Below are 13,877 nucleotides of genomic sequence, written 5' to 3' on the forward strand. Positions count from 1 at the left end.
AGTGATTCTCCTGTCTCAGCCTCCTGAGTAGCTGAGATTACAGGTACCCGCCACCGCGCCCGGCTAATTTTTTGTGTTTTTAGTAGAGATGGGGTTTCAGCACGTTGGCCAGGCTGGTCTCGAACTCCTGACCTCAAGTGATCTGCCTGCCTTGACCTCCCAAAGTTCCGGGATTACAGACGTGAGTCACCACTCCCAGCCAAAGGACCTTCTTAAGCACTGTTAAATTACAAGGAGTTTATTTAGGATTAGGGAACAGACTCAGAAAAAAACGAAAAGGAGGCAGGAGAAAGATAGCGCAGGAGTCTCGGCTGACTTACCCTGGGGTTGTGAGTGGCCCCACATCCTCAGCAGTGAGCCAGGACAGAAGGACGTTTCTCACTCCTGTTGTACCTGCATCGCCGACAGCTGTGGCTCTGCTTTGTGTCCTGTGAATTTTGGGAACCCCAGGCTGAAGGAGCGCTTCCTGTCTGGGTCCTGGCTGTGAGAGGGGCGGGAGAGAGGCGTCAGACCCGGGACAGCTCTGAAAGCATCCACTGGGAGGTGGCACACATCACTTCTGGGAAACACAAGGCACATGGCCAAGTGTAGTGGGGCAGTGGGGGTAAGAACCCTCCTAGAGGGAGGGGCTCCACACAGAGGCTGCTACGACCTCATGACAGTCTCATCACCATTGAAAGTGTCAGACGCGGTACTATTCACCACGTCTTGGGAGTTCCAGCAATTATCTGCACCATCTTCTACAAACCTTGATGTTAACACAAGCAGCATAATCCATTCACATATATCTTCTTAGAATGTGGCTGTCAGGAAATACGCAGGATGACAGGAAGTGGGGAGAAGCCGTGGGGAGCAAAATGTAGCCCGAATTGGGATCTTTGAACTGAACCAGTTACAATGCATCCAGCTAAGAAGCTTCCAAAGTCATAGAACAGTATGAATATTCTGGACCACGGGCAATTTGTAGCATGCCCTCAAATCATCAAATCGCTGAAGTCCAAGGAATTGCTTCTCAGTTTACTTTAAATCAAAAGCTGATTCCTTCTTAAAGGGAAAGCTCAGGTTTCTGACTTCACAGCTCCCTTCTCAGAGGCATGTTGGGCTCTGCCTCCATACGTTATACCAGGAATAACTTGGGGCCTCCCAGGTGCCATTTTCTCTCTGTGCCTGTTTCCCCATCTTTACAGCGAGGTGGGTGGGTGATATCAGTGGGTCTTACTTAGCAGAATATTTCAATCACCCAGTTCCCAGCCCCAGAAATTTTGATTCAGTGGTTCTTAAGTGGGATCTAGTTTTTGAAAACACACCCCAGAGATTCTGATGTTCTTTCCAGGTAGACGAATGATTTAGCCAGGGGTGGACTTTACTCCTTTCCTGCCCCCGCCCACGAGGAATGACTCTGGGCCCATGTCCCTGGGCCCAGCCCTGGTAAAGGATCCTAGGATTGGGCTGCAAAAGGCTCCAGAAACAGAAGGAGGGTGTCATCTCTTCCCACCTCCCTCCCTAGCCTCTGATGTGGAGTTTGACATTTCAATCAGAAATGAGGCCCCCGACGGCCCAGTAGGCCGGGGGGCTGGTTGGGCAGAGAGGGACAGAGGTCCCATCTTCTTGGAGTCTACTTTCTTGTCCCTGGACTGACTTGGGAGAGGGGTCTGCAACCACCATGGTGCCTGGCCCATGTGACCACTCACAAATGGTGCCAAATTCAACAGCCCCTGTTTCCAAATAAGGCCACATTCTGAGGTTCTGGGGTGAGGACTCCAATATCTTTCTTGCAGGTGCAAGCACTTCAACCCGTAACAGCAGAGAAGAGTCTAATGCAGGCTGAGAGATTTGCTTTAAAATTATTAAAGCGTTTAAGAAGTTTTAGCTTTAGGGTTTTTTCAATTTTGGGGAAAAAAAATGTTGATACAAAATCCTCGTAGCCAACAGAACTGGATACACATTTTTCCTGTGCTTCCTGAGCTTCATAGAGTGTCCCCAGGCGGCTGTGGGGAGCAGGCCGCGCCTGGTCCCTGCCGCTGTGACAAGCCAGGGGTCACGGAGCAGGTTCTGCAGCCCAGCTTGCATTTTCCGCTCTGGGTGGGGTGGGGAGGGGAAGGGAGGGCGCGTGGGGTGGGGTCTGAAAACCAGGTCGCTGGGAGGAATTCTAGGAGCCCGAGATTTTCCAGTGATAGCGCCGGGCTTGGCTTGGCGGCCACTCAGCTTGCCAGGCTGATTGGTCGCTGGAGGTTGTTTTCTTGTTTGTTTTGTTTTGAATCAGGGCTGAACATTCTGTGTTGTGGGTTCATTGGGCACCCTTTCCCCAAAGCCATTTGTGGGGAGGAGGGAGTGTGACGTGGGGTGCGGAGGTGGGTCCCTGTCACCTGACCCAGGGCGCAGGTGGCATCCACATGGGTGTGTACCCCGTCCCTGGCTGCACACAGCCAAGGCCACTGCACTGAGCACGTCTGTCGGAGCTTGGGAAGATGCTGTCCACCTGCTGCCGCAGAAGCAGCACGCTCTCACAGGCCAGCTGCCCCAGGTGCCCAGACCTGCGCCGGCTCACCCTTCCTCCCGGTCTTCCCTGGTGCCCTTACCCGCTGGCCCTCAGCCCTTCACAGTTTCAGCTACTCAGCCCAGCCCTGAGGGAGCCCTGGGACCTGGGCCACCCGCATGCTCCAGGCCTTGTCCCGAGACGGGCTTGGAGCCTCCTCAGGGTTGTGCCTGCCTTTTGCTCCTGTTTATTCCCAGGCAGCGCTGGGTATATGGCGGTCAGTCTGCTGATTAAAGGAGGCCTTGGAGACAGGAAAGTCACCCCTACCCTTCGCCCTGGCCTGCCGACCTCCTGAAGCCACCTCGTTCCTGGGCTCAAGGCTTCCTGGGGTGGTGACAGTTCTGCTCTGGCCGCAGTCCTGGCCAGATCATCCCACACGGGAGGCTGCAAGTGTCTGTTTCTGGACATTCGGTCATTTCCTTTCTGCCATTTCTTACGTTGCCTTAAGGCTCAGAGTCTGTGTCTCTCCCCAGTAGCAGCAGTCATGGGTGAGATCCTTAGGTGGCTTCTCTCACACCTGAGTCACATGGTACTAGAAGGCACTGGGGGACCTCCCAGATTCCTGCCCCAGCAGCTCCCAGGCCCTGTTCGCCTCCGTAAAACTCAGCATACAGATGTGCATGTGTGCGTGTGTATATGTGTGTGCTTGTACATACATCCATACGGATTTAATCCTCCCAGTAACCCTGTGGGTGGGTATAATTAGTATTCACCTCTCTTTACAGATGAGGAAACTGAGGCATAGAGAGGCTGAGTGACTCACCCAAAGTCCTGGCACTGGCAAAGCAAAGCTGGAATTTGAACCTGTAGAAAAAGAGTATCCATTTCAAAGGGCGAGCGGAGGCGTTTTTCTCCTTCACGGCGTGCTCAGGACGAGGAGTCCAGTGTGTCTTAGAGAGGAATTCCTTAGGGACATTGTTATACGGGCAATTTGTAGGAAAAAAGTGGTTTTGTGTGCCAGTGTGGTTTATGTTTATTTCAATTAAATCGGGGAGGCTTGTGGATGCTAAACGACAGCTTGGCCTTCTACCCCCTGGGCAGCCCAGGGCCTTCTGCTCAGCGGTGCCATTGAGGCTGTTTTAGGTCACAGACGTTGAGCACTGAGGCACCTGGCTGAGACTAGCTGGGCTTGTGCTACAGTCTGTTGGCCTTTCTCTTTAGCCAAGCCTGGGCCCAATCCTGGTTCCCAGCTTAAAAGAAAGACTGAGTTGCCATGGCCTTCCAGAGCCTTCTAAAGCCTTCCAGAGCCTTGGCAGTGTGTCCAGGGAACAAAGGAGGAAGATGATCTAGGGCCTTACAGAATGCAAGGACCCCTCAGGGCCTCTGATTCCACTGAATTGTGCTTATCTTAGCCTCAGTCTTACTCCTTTCATGAAGTCCTTTGTTAAGACTTTCTTCCAAAGTGGCTCTTTCCTTCTGGAAACTTCTAAGGTGGTGGCTGCTGTCTGTGCCACACGCGATGCTACGTGGACTCTCAGCCTGCTTGTTCCCTGGCTCCGCAGCTTTCCTTCTGGCCGGGACTGAGGTCTGTGAGGTTGGAGGCTGTCTCTTCTACTTTTCTTGTGTCCCAGGAATGCAGCATGAGTCAGGCACCTGGCCAGCGGGGACAGGGGTGAGGGGATGTGGAAGGGGGTTCCTAAAAATGTTCGTTGACCGGGAGAGGGGGTGCAGGGAGACAGAGCGGGAGTGGTGTTGGGTCACTGGGAGCTGCCAGGACGGTGTGGCCTCAGTGTTAGGACAGAAGTCTGGCTTATTGTTGCTTAGAAAATGGAAGAGGAAAGAACATGGGGGCTTCCCAAGTGCCCAGTTCTTTCCCTTGAAGGTGGTGCTCGTCTCCAGGCACCGGCTCCTGCTTCTCAGGTCCGAGGGACTCGTCCCTTGACCAGCCATTGACCCTGCAGGGGACATGCAGTTGGAGAGTACGGTGTGGCGTTCCGAGTGGGGTGTGGCCTGTAGAAGCCACAGGGGCCGGGCCCCAAGCATCGGAGTCATGGAAGTCAAAGGAGCCCACGGCAGTGGGTGTGGGGGAGTCATCGTGATGGGGCGGGAGTGAGGTCAGAGAAATCCTTGGGAGCGGTGCAGCCCTGACCGACGCCTAAGCCTGTCCATGGTGAATCCACCCTAAGCCCATTGGTGCTCCTTATGGCATGCAGCATCTTTTAGAAAAAGGTTCCAGCTGCCAGCATGGAGGCAAGTCCTTCCTCCTCTCACTTCTGCTCCCTGCACACGTCGGGCTTGTTCAGACTGGAGTTGGAGAAGTCACTGTGGGGTCACGGGACAAAGTCTCTGCCAGCTTCCCAGTCAACAGGCCTATCTCTTCCTTATCAGGTGCTGGGGTAAAATCAGGAGCACCTGGTGTCAGCCTTGGCCCTCTCAGGACGCCGCCGTGTGACCTTGGGCACGGCACTTACTGATTGGTCACATATGACTTAGCGTTGATAGACCTGATAGACCTGCTGGCTTATTTGGTAGAGGTGGGTCCTATTGGGCAGGTGACGTGCTCCAAACACAAGTCAGCCACCGCAGGACCCACGTGCACACTCAGTACACACGGCACTTCTGTGGACAGAGGGCTTCGGGGCCCATCCCACATTTGACGCTCAGGGACCCCAGTGGCCTGAGAGCAGTTTCTACCCATGAGGCTCCAGACAGCAGCCCAAGTCTCTGAGAGACCTTCAGGTGGTCAGACTTGGCCTTGAAAGACAGAGAAACTGCTATCCTTTGCGGGGGGTGGTTGGGTTTTGGTTCTACTCCATTAAAGTCAGGACACAAGGTCTCAATGACTCAAAATGTCTTTGTAGTCCTGCAGTTTTAGAACTACTAGTTCTACCTGGATGGAGGTCCCAAGGAGGGGCAGGGTGGCGAACTATTCTCAGCTCATCTAATCTCAGCTCAGCTTCTCAGCAGACGTCTGGTTACTTTGGTGAATACTGGCGGTCTCTAGCGACTGGAGGTGGAGGAGGCTGCATGTCCCCCTGACAGCCTTGGGACGGGTGGTCTCTGACAACAAAAGGAAGTCCTAGAGCAGGGCTTGCCACGTCCCTACGGGCGATTTTAGGCGGCAGGTCCAACCTGTTCTTGTAGCTCAGAGGAAGTCTCGACGCTGCTGTCCGGCAGACACACTCTGAGCAGGACCCAGCGGTGTTAGGACGGGCAGGACTGGTCCAACTGGGAGCAGACGCAGCTGCCGGGTCCTTGGAGGTGGAGGATGCAGATCAACTGTGTCCAGCTCACCGGGGCTGCAGATGGGTGGGCTGTGGGCCGGCCAGATTCTCTGTCTCTTTATCCAAGGGGGCTGCAGCCTGTGCCAGGCTTCTGACTCAGTCTGCACACCACTCATTTCGCCAGGGACCTGATTAACAAGCCTTCTGCTGCAGGTTCAACAAGGACGTTGACGGTGCAGAGCAGCCCTCTTAGGCACACTGGTTCCCAATCGGGGTATTTCAGACGCAACCACAGGACCTGGCATATTGCACAGAGTCCATGAGTGCAGGGTACCAGCCTCAAGCTGGCACGGGAATGGGGCTCCGAAGTAAAATGCCACACTGTCCGCATCCCACTGGGCCCAGTTGATCTCAGACACTGGCGCCAGCCAGGGCCGTGCTATGCCCCATCTCCCCAGCCGCTGGCTCCCAAGTGAAATAAAGTGTGGTCAGTGAGGCTGGGCCTTGAGCCCAGCGGTTCCCTCCTGTTTCAGCTACCCTGGCCTCTGGCTTTCCCCTACACAGAACTTGCAGGATTGTGTGGCCAGGGACAGCACTGGCACATAAATGGTGGGGGTGGGTGGGTAGAATATGGGCTTTATTGGCCAGCGTCTCTGCCTAGGGCAGTTGCCATCTGCCCTCTTATGGATGGTCCCTCTGCAAGCTGCCCTGCTGGCCTGCTGCTGCGACTGACTCTGGACACAGGGCTTTGGGGTCCGGCAGCGGCGGTACAGTCCTGCACAGCAGTGCCTCGTAGCAGGGGCATGAGCTTGGCAGGCAGGATTTGACTTTGAGGTGAAGGGCTGAAGCCCGCATGGGATTGGCAAGGATTTGTGCTAGATTTCCGGGATGCTGGGAAATCAAACCTGGGTCTGTTATTCAGGGGTGGGGCTTGGAGCCATGCCTTTGACACACGTGTGCTCATGGGTGTCTCGTTTTCTAGGCCACTTACACACCTCGGGCAGTGCCATGCATCTTTTGAGATTTTCCTGTCACATTTGCCATGGGTAATTCTTTGAAGTCCACTGTTTTGACTTGTTATGTAATATCACGCGGCCCCACCGTCTGGTTCCATCAGAACAACTTGACAGTAGCCTGTTTCTGCACACTCAGATGGTGCCCGACCCCTTCCGTGTTGCTGCAGACTTTACCTCGGATGCTACAGGCTGCACCTGCGAAAGGGGATTCTCCACTTGCGGTGCGTGAGCGTCTTCCTCTTATTTATTTATTTACTAATTTTTTTGAGATGGAGTCTCGCTCTGTCACCAGGCTGGCATACAGTGGCACAATCTCAGCTCACTGCAACCTCCACCTTTGGGGTTCAAGCAGTTTTCCTGCCTCAGCCTCTCCAGGAGCTGGGACTACAGGCATGCACCACCACACCCAGCGAATTTGTGTATTTTTAGTAGAGACGGAGTTTTACCAGGTTGGCCAGGATGATCTCGATCTCCTGACCTCATGATCTGCTCACCTCAGCCTCCCAAAGTGCTGAGATTACAGATGTGAGCCACTGCACCCAGCCCCTCTTATTTTTAATTAGGTAAGTAATTATGAAGTAATTTAATAACTAATAAACAACCATGGGCCGTAGAAAAACTAGATGATAAAAATAAGCAACAATGAATAAATAAAGGGGAGCAGCCAGGCTGGGGAGGGGAACACGGCTGTGACTGAATCCTGGCTTTGCAACTTGGGTGTTTGGTCACCTTTGTGACCCCACTTCCCTGGGCCTCAATTTCCTTGTCGATAAAATAGACAATATTTTGTGCAGTTCAAGATAGGATATGTAAAATACTCAGCACTCAAAATACACTCAAGAAATGAGTTCCAGGAGAGGCGCCTCCTAATAACCGACAGGTGCCAGGGAAGGACTCTTAGGGGCAGGGCTGGGCTTTCTAGGGATGCCAAGCTGGAGGGTCAGCAGGGTGCCTGCATTGGGGGCCCCGGGGCTTTGAGGCCTGGCAGCCCTGGGAAGCCTGCGGGCATGGAAGGACGACCATGGATTGGCTCCTATGGGCCTGGCAGCCCCTGCTGGAGAAGCGGGGTTTGTTTTGTAGATGGCATGGAGCTAGTGAAGGTTTCCTGGTTCTGTTTTGTTATTGCTTTGTCTGGCGAGGGTGCTAAGAGCCCTGAAAAACAGAGTTTGGGAGGATGAATTGGTGAGAGCAGTGAGTCAGAGGGCATGTGCCTCAGGAAGGTGTTTCCTTTCCGCTTCTGATTCTGATGCCAGCCCCGTGTCCCAACAGTGGTCTTCAGGCTATGCTAGGGATCTGTGATCTGCTGGGCTCTGGTGTTCAAGACAGCTGACTCCACCCTCCAGGGAGAGTAGGTGGGAAGCACAGAGCCACCTACATGTGGGGTGCAGTGGAGGTTTCTGAAGCGAGAGGAAATGCAGGTGCAGATGGTGACTGTGTTTGCGGCTGGCAGCTTGCAAGTGGGAGCCGAGCGGTTTATGCTCCTCAATCTCTAATGAATGATTCCGGGTCCCTGAGACATGGAATTGCCGCCGTGAGCACTGCAGCGTCATCAGCCCCATACGTCACTCCCAGATGCTGGTCTCTGAGCGTAGCAAACCTTTGAATCCTTTGGATGATGGTGCCTGTTTCCCTGACATTTCCAGCTTTTCCAAGCAAAACTAATTAGGCTTTTTTCCTGAGGCTTGTGGGTGTGCTTTGGAATAAAGCACACAGAAAATCAAACAAGCCCGGCTCACCCAGCAAGGCAAGTTCCAGAAGCAGCAGGGGAAAATGTTGAGATTGGCTGGATCTCTGGCCAACCACTGGCATGGGTGCCCAGGGGGCTGGCTGCAGGCTGCAAGAGGCCGGCCCTTCCCTCCCCGCTAAACAGCGCCAGCTTCTTGCTAACCCTCAGGTTCCCGTGAGCACTGCCCTCTGGTTCCAGAATAATCCCGCACATACTAAGATGCTGCTTATTTCTGTCCTGATGCTTGCTCATCCATCCCAACAGCAGCCCCGGGAGGTGTGCCAAGCAAGTGTGCCCACTCCGCGGGCTTTTTCAGAGGAAGAACTGAGGTTCAGAGAAATGCCTGAGCCAGGACTTGCACCTGGGTTGTGGACACAGAACATTAGTGCTTAGGTCTAAAAGGGACCTTGAGGAACGTCATGTAACCCATGGCTCATTCTACAGACAAAAAACCAGTTTCCACTCAGGTAGGTGAGGACATGGCTCAGGCTTGTGAGTTCCCAGAGCAATCTGGCCATAGCGCTCCAGGCCTGTGACTTGTCAGGTCTCAGGGTGGACACCTGGGTGGACAGTGACTGCCTGGTACCTCCAGGGCTGAAAGTGATGTTAAGAAAGCTGCAGACTTCCAACGCTGATAGAATCCCCCAGAGTCCCAGCTGACTCAGCTGCGTTTTTGTCCACAAGACTTGGTGACGGCCACGCCAGTCCTCTGTGCCCTCTCAGAGCCTTCCTGCCTGTGTCACCCACATTCATCTCTTTCCACCTTATGCTGCCACCAACCTTACCTGAACAGCCCGTTTGCCCACTAAATCATAACCTGTGAGTCCTAGGCTCCCGGAAGAAGCCTCCTTTTCTTGAATACCTGCAGCAACGTGTCACTCACTATCTGTGAAAGCAATTCCTCCATTGTTGAGAAGTCCAAGTTCTGAACAAGTTTTATTTAATGAGGGACATAGTGGGGTTCTGGAATGGGGAACCCTTCTTTTCTTTTCTTTCTTTTTTTGAGACAAAGTCTCACTCTGTCACCAGGCTGGAGTGCAATGGCACGATATTGGCTCACTGCAAACTCCACCTCCCAGGTTCAAGCGATTCTCCTGCCTCAGCCTCCCGAGTTGCTGGGATTTCAGGCACGCACCACCACACCCAGCTAATTTTTGTATTTTCAGTAGAGACGGGGTTTTACCGTATTGGCCAGGATGGTCTCGATCTCCTGACCTTGTGATCTGCCCACCTCGGCCTCCCAAAGTGCTGGGATTACAGGCTTGAGCCACTGTGCCCGGCCAGTTACCTTCGTTTTCTTCTAACAATTCCAGTTCATTTTCTGCCACACCAGCTGGGACATCCTTAGAGCCTGTTTTCAGGGCACCTGGGATTTGTTGTAATCAGGTACAGTAAGACATGCAGACCCAGGAATGAGTGTCACAAAGGAAGGAGCTGACGACACTGAGAGATCCCTGGAAGCAGGAGGCTTGGCACACCCCTGCCACGTGGGGAAGCACCGGGGCTGGGCAGGAGGCAGAGGGAGCAAGGGGGAAATGTGGGCAAGAGCCTTTCTTGTGGTTTCTGTGAATAATTTCAGGGGACTGTGGGTACAGGGACTGTCCCTAGCTGTCTGGTGATGAGGGTAGTGGGTGGTGGCCCAGGGGGTGAGAGCCCCCAGGAGGAGGCAAGGAGGGGAGGGGTCTGTGTGAGTTGGCTTGCATAGGAAAAGCGAGCTCACAGGTGAGTTACTTACTATCCCCAGGAATTGGCCAGTCCCTCCAGGATCAGCAAGGCCCCAGATGTCAAAGCATCAGAATACAGAAAACGAAGGACATGGCTGATACAGGCAGAGACTCTGCTGTCTCCTGGATGATGCTTGTGGCCGTCTAGTTGGAGTTGGGGTAGTGGGGTGTAAATGGGGATTTCACTGGCAGAGCCTTTTGGAAAGCCATACTCATCATTCTGGCCAGGTGGGGAAGAAAAACTCATTATTTGTACTCCAAGTACAGGAATCCCCGGGGAGTTCAGGTTTCTGAAGCCTTTGCCTGAAGTGAGAATAGGGACAGAGCAGGGGTCGTGCTGGCCAGAGGACCTGGAGCCCAGAACCATCCACTGCTGCATCATCGGCCTCTGCTCCTGCCTCCCTCAGTCCTGCTGCCTGTCTTTTTAAAAGCTCCGGTCCAGCCCTCCCTCCTGCTGGCTTGCCGTGTGGTAAGGAGTTTCCTCCCCAGCAGCCCCCAACACAGGTGGGAATGAGAGTCTGCTGCAGTCCCGTCAACGAGGGAATCTGCCTGAGCTCTGCCTGCGTTTTGAGCAGCAAACCAGCTCCAGCCACCAAGACCGTTGCCTGCGCCGTCTTAGGCCAGCCCATGCTGTCTGCCAGCCGCTTGTTGCGCTGCCTTGGGGACTGGGAACACACCCAGCCCCGGTCCCCATCTGTTGCAGAGATGCAGTGGCAGCAGCTTGGAGCGCAGCCGAACCCTAGAAATTGCCTGTGCTGAAGGGGCTAGGAAACCCCTTCTCTGGTGGACCTTTCGAGTGAGGCAGCAGGATTTGTCAGAGCTGGGAGTGCCGCCTGTCCCTGTCACTCGCATCCTGCCACCCAGCAGCTTACAAGCCTGCACTGCTTATTAGCATCTGGAAGAGAAGACCTCCGGGACCCCGCGGGCTGAGTAAGCAGAGCTGCGGGAGCTGGCTTTCTGAATGCGTGGTGCTTGTGCGTCCCTGGGTGTGTGGTTCTCCCTCACCATGCTTTGTCTCCGTGGTGTGCCAGGCTGATGCTGACTGTCGCTTTGTTCTCCAGGAGCCTCTTATTAAGTCAGATACCCCAAGGCTGAACAAAATGTTTCTTCTCTCCATGGGAGCTGTATGTTTTCTCCTTACATAACTTTCTTGGTGATTTAAAGAGAATCACAAGTGAAGGTGGAACGTGTGTGGGTGTGTTCAGCTCCGTTCCTCTCTGAGTCTGTCTCTCCTCAGCTGCCAGGCTGAGCAGAGCTGCCGCACACGCCAGGTCCTGGTCGCAGAGTCCCCTCCCCACCTTCCCACGCTGGCTTGAACTTCCCTTACTGGAGCTGAAATCTTAGCAAAGTTGTCATTCTCTGCCAGGCCTTGACTTTCCTGAGTCATCCTTATTACATCTGGCCCAAACGGAAAACACTCGGGATGACATGGGGGCTTTGGGTATGGCCCACGGTTTTCTGGGGACTCTGGACCCCATACGCATTGAAGGGTCTCTTGGCCTCCTGTGGACGGTGGAGCCCAACGCTTGCTTGTTGCTTGCTGAAGTTGTGGGGAGCCCATTGAAGAAGCAGATGGGAGTGGAGGGGGGAGGGAGGAAGGGAAGGAAGAGAAGATGGTAGATGGCCTCCTCGCTGGCTGTCTCCGCTGTTTGGTAGAGAGAGGAGGGAACTCTGGGAGGCAGAGGCCCTAACTGTTGAGTGAATCTGCAGCCACAAGTAGAGCTGCAGGCTGGAAAGCGCTAGATTCAGAGCCCACCCGCCCCCCTCTTCTCACCCTCCGTTGACACTGACGCATGGCACTTTGAGTAAGCCACGTCCTTTTTTTTTTTTTTTTTTTTTTGCCTTACAATTGCCTTCCATAAGCCAGAGGCTGTCTGTCCTCTTCAAGTCTGTGATTTGGGGTCCTTGAGTCCTGGTGATTGGGAGTGAGCTGGGGGTTACACTGGAAGCACGAGGCTTGATTCTGGGCAGCTGAATTTTCAGCCCAGGTGGAGAGACTAGGTGATAGTAAACAATTGAAGAAGCCTGGGCTAGCAGGGAATGCAGCATCACGGCGGTACTGATTGTAGGTGCCGAAAGACGGGGAGAGGCCTAGGGATACAGGCAGGAGGCCCCAAAACAGAAATCAAGAATTCAGGGACTGCTAGGTAAGAGTCAGGTGAGAGGGGGAAGCTTCGGCGGGGCTGGGGGAGAGTCAGAAACAGACACAGTGAGAGGGAGCTGGCGCCCTGGGGCTCCACATGCCCTGGGCACTGTGGGCCTCTTAAATCTGGGGGGGGCTTCTCACCTTCCAGCTGCCTCCCCAGCTTACATGGAAATTTCCAAGGACTAGATGAATCTCACGTGGTGCTTTTTGGTTTGTTTTTGTGTGTGTTTTCAGCCCAGCAGCAGGCCTTGAGAGAGGCAAACAGTTATAAAGGGGAAACTGAGGATTCTGGTTACATTCACTCAGGGAACATAATTAAAAAGCTAAAATATTCCATCTTTTTTGCCTAAAGCCACAAAGGGATTGAGCTGGGAAGAGAAGCCAGGCGTCCTGAGGTCTAGCCTGGTGTTTTTAAGTCGAGAGTGAGGTGGGTGGTGGAGGGGCAGGGAGGTCGCTGGGCTGAGGCTGGGCAGACCCAGTCTCTAAGCCTGGTCTTTGACATCCCAGGTCTGGCTTCTCTTCAGGTCCTGCCCAGGGTGCAATGAAAAATCAGCACTTCAGCAAAACAAACTCTTGAGTCCTGTGCCCCAGGCATTGGCCTCTCCAACAAGAGTGAGATGCCTGGTCTTGACCTCATCACTTGATGGTGTTGGATAACTAGGAACCCCTGGAAATGCAGGTTCTAATTTTGTGTTCTTACTTCGGCTCAGCTGTTAACTAATGGAATCCGTCTTGAACTTATCCAACTCCCTCACCGTGCTCTTTCAAACTATAGACCTTTTTCTTCCTTTAAAAGTATTCAGGCCCCTCCTCCTCTGAGATGCCCCACAGACCAGCCTCACCACGCCCCTGCCAGCCGCCCCCTCTCGGACTCAGCCTGGACCTAAGGAAGGTGAATGCATGTCCTTTTGTTTCATGCATTACTTTGTATTAAGTTGTGTTCAGCTCTCATAGGTAAATTCAGTTGGTGACTCCTAATGCAGTCAGGTAGGGGTCTTAATTTCTTAAAGGATCTGTCTTTTTTTACCTCTTACACTGCTATTGGCTGTCTGGATTGCATATTTTGGTAAATATTTGTTGATTATTAGGCATCTGGCACCAGGTGTGGCAATTTCATGAATGTTAATTATTTTAATTCTCATGATGATCCTGGGAGATTTCCCTTTTACACAAGCAAATTGAGGCTCCATGAATTTGAATAATTTACTGAGATTGCATAACCAGTACATGGCAAACTGGAGCTCAAACTCGACCCTCTGACAACTCCAAAGTTGTTCCTCTGGCTGCACTTATGAGTCACATGGTGAACGTCTGGCAGTGAAAACTTGCATTTAGCTCTTGTTGGGGGCTGGTGACTTAGCAGGAAACCTAAGTTGGACCCACAAGCAAGTGGTTCATTCAAGGCTCAGTACCCCTGTCAGCTCTGCGTACCCCCTACCTTCCCAGTGGGCAGCCTCGTCCTGAGGCCTCAGCAGCCCAGCACCAGTGGGACAGCACACTGACCTGTCATCAGCTCTGCACCTGTCAGCTCTCCACACCTGTCAGCTCTCCACACCTGTCAGCTC

At 53.5% G+C, this 13,877-nt stretch overlaps 1 protein-coding gene across 7 annotated transcripts in view; it reads left to right on the forward strand.

The window, feature by feature from the left end:
- The window catches only part of PRKAG2 (protein kinase AMP-activated non-catalytic subunit gamma 2), a 324,559-nt gene that overhangs the window by 49,190 nt on the left and 261,492 nt on the right, over positions 1-13,877 (forward strand). Inside the window, exon 1 of one of the 7 annotated variants that reach the window (XM_032244966.1) lies at positions 10,566-11,096. The exons of 4 other annotated variants lie outside the window; for them this stretch is intronic. Coding sequence is in view for 1 of the 3 variants with exons in the window: in XM_032244970.1 (XP_032100861.1) it covers positions 11,128-11,134 (7 nt within the window). In the remaining 2 variants the exon portion in view is untranslated. 2 more of the 7 variants (XM_032244972.1, XM_032244970.1) reach the window with 2 other exon arrangements.

Source organism: Sapajus apella, unplaced genomic scaffold (genome assembly GCF_009761245.1).
Source record: "Sapajus apella isolate SASKATOON/1434 unplaced genomic scaffold, GSC_monkey_1.0 scaffold56, whole genome shotgun sequence".
Lineage (NCBI taxonomy): Eukaryota > Metazoa > Chordata > Mammalia > Primates > Cebidae > Sapajus > Sapajus apella.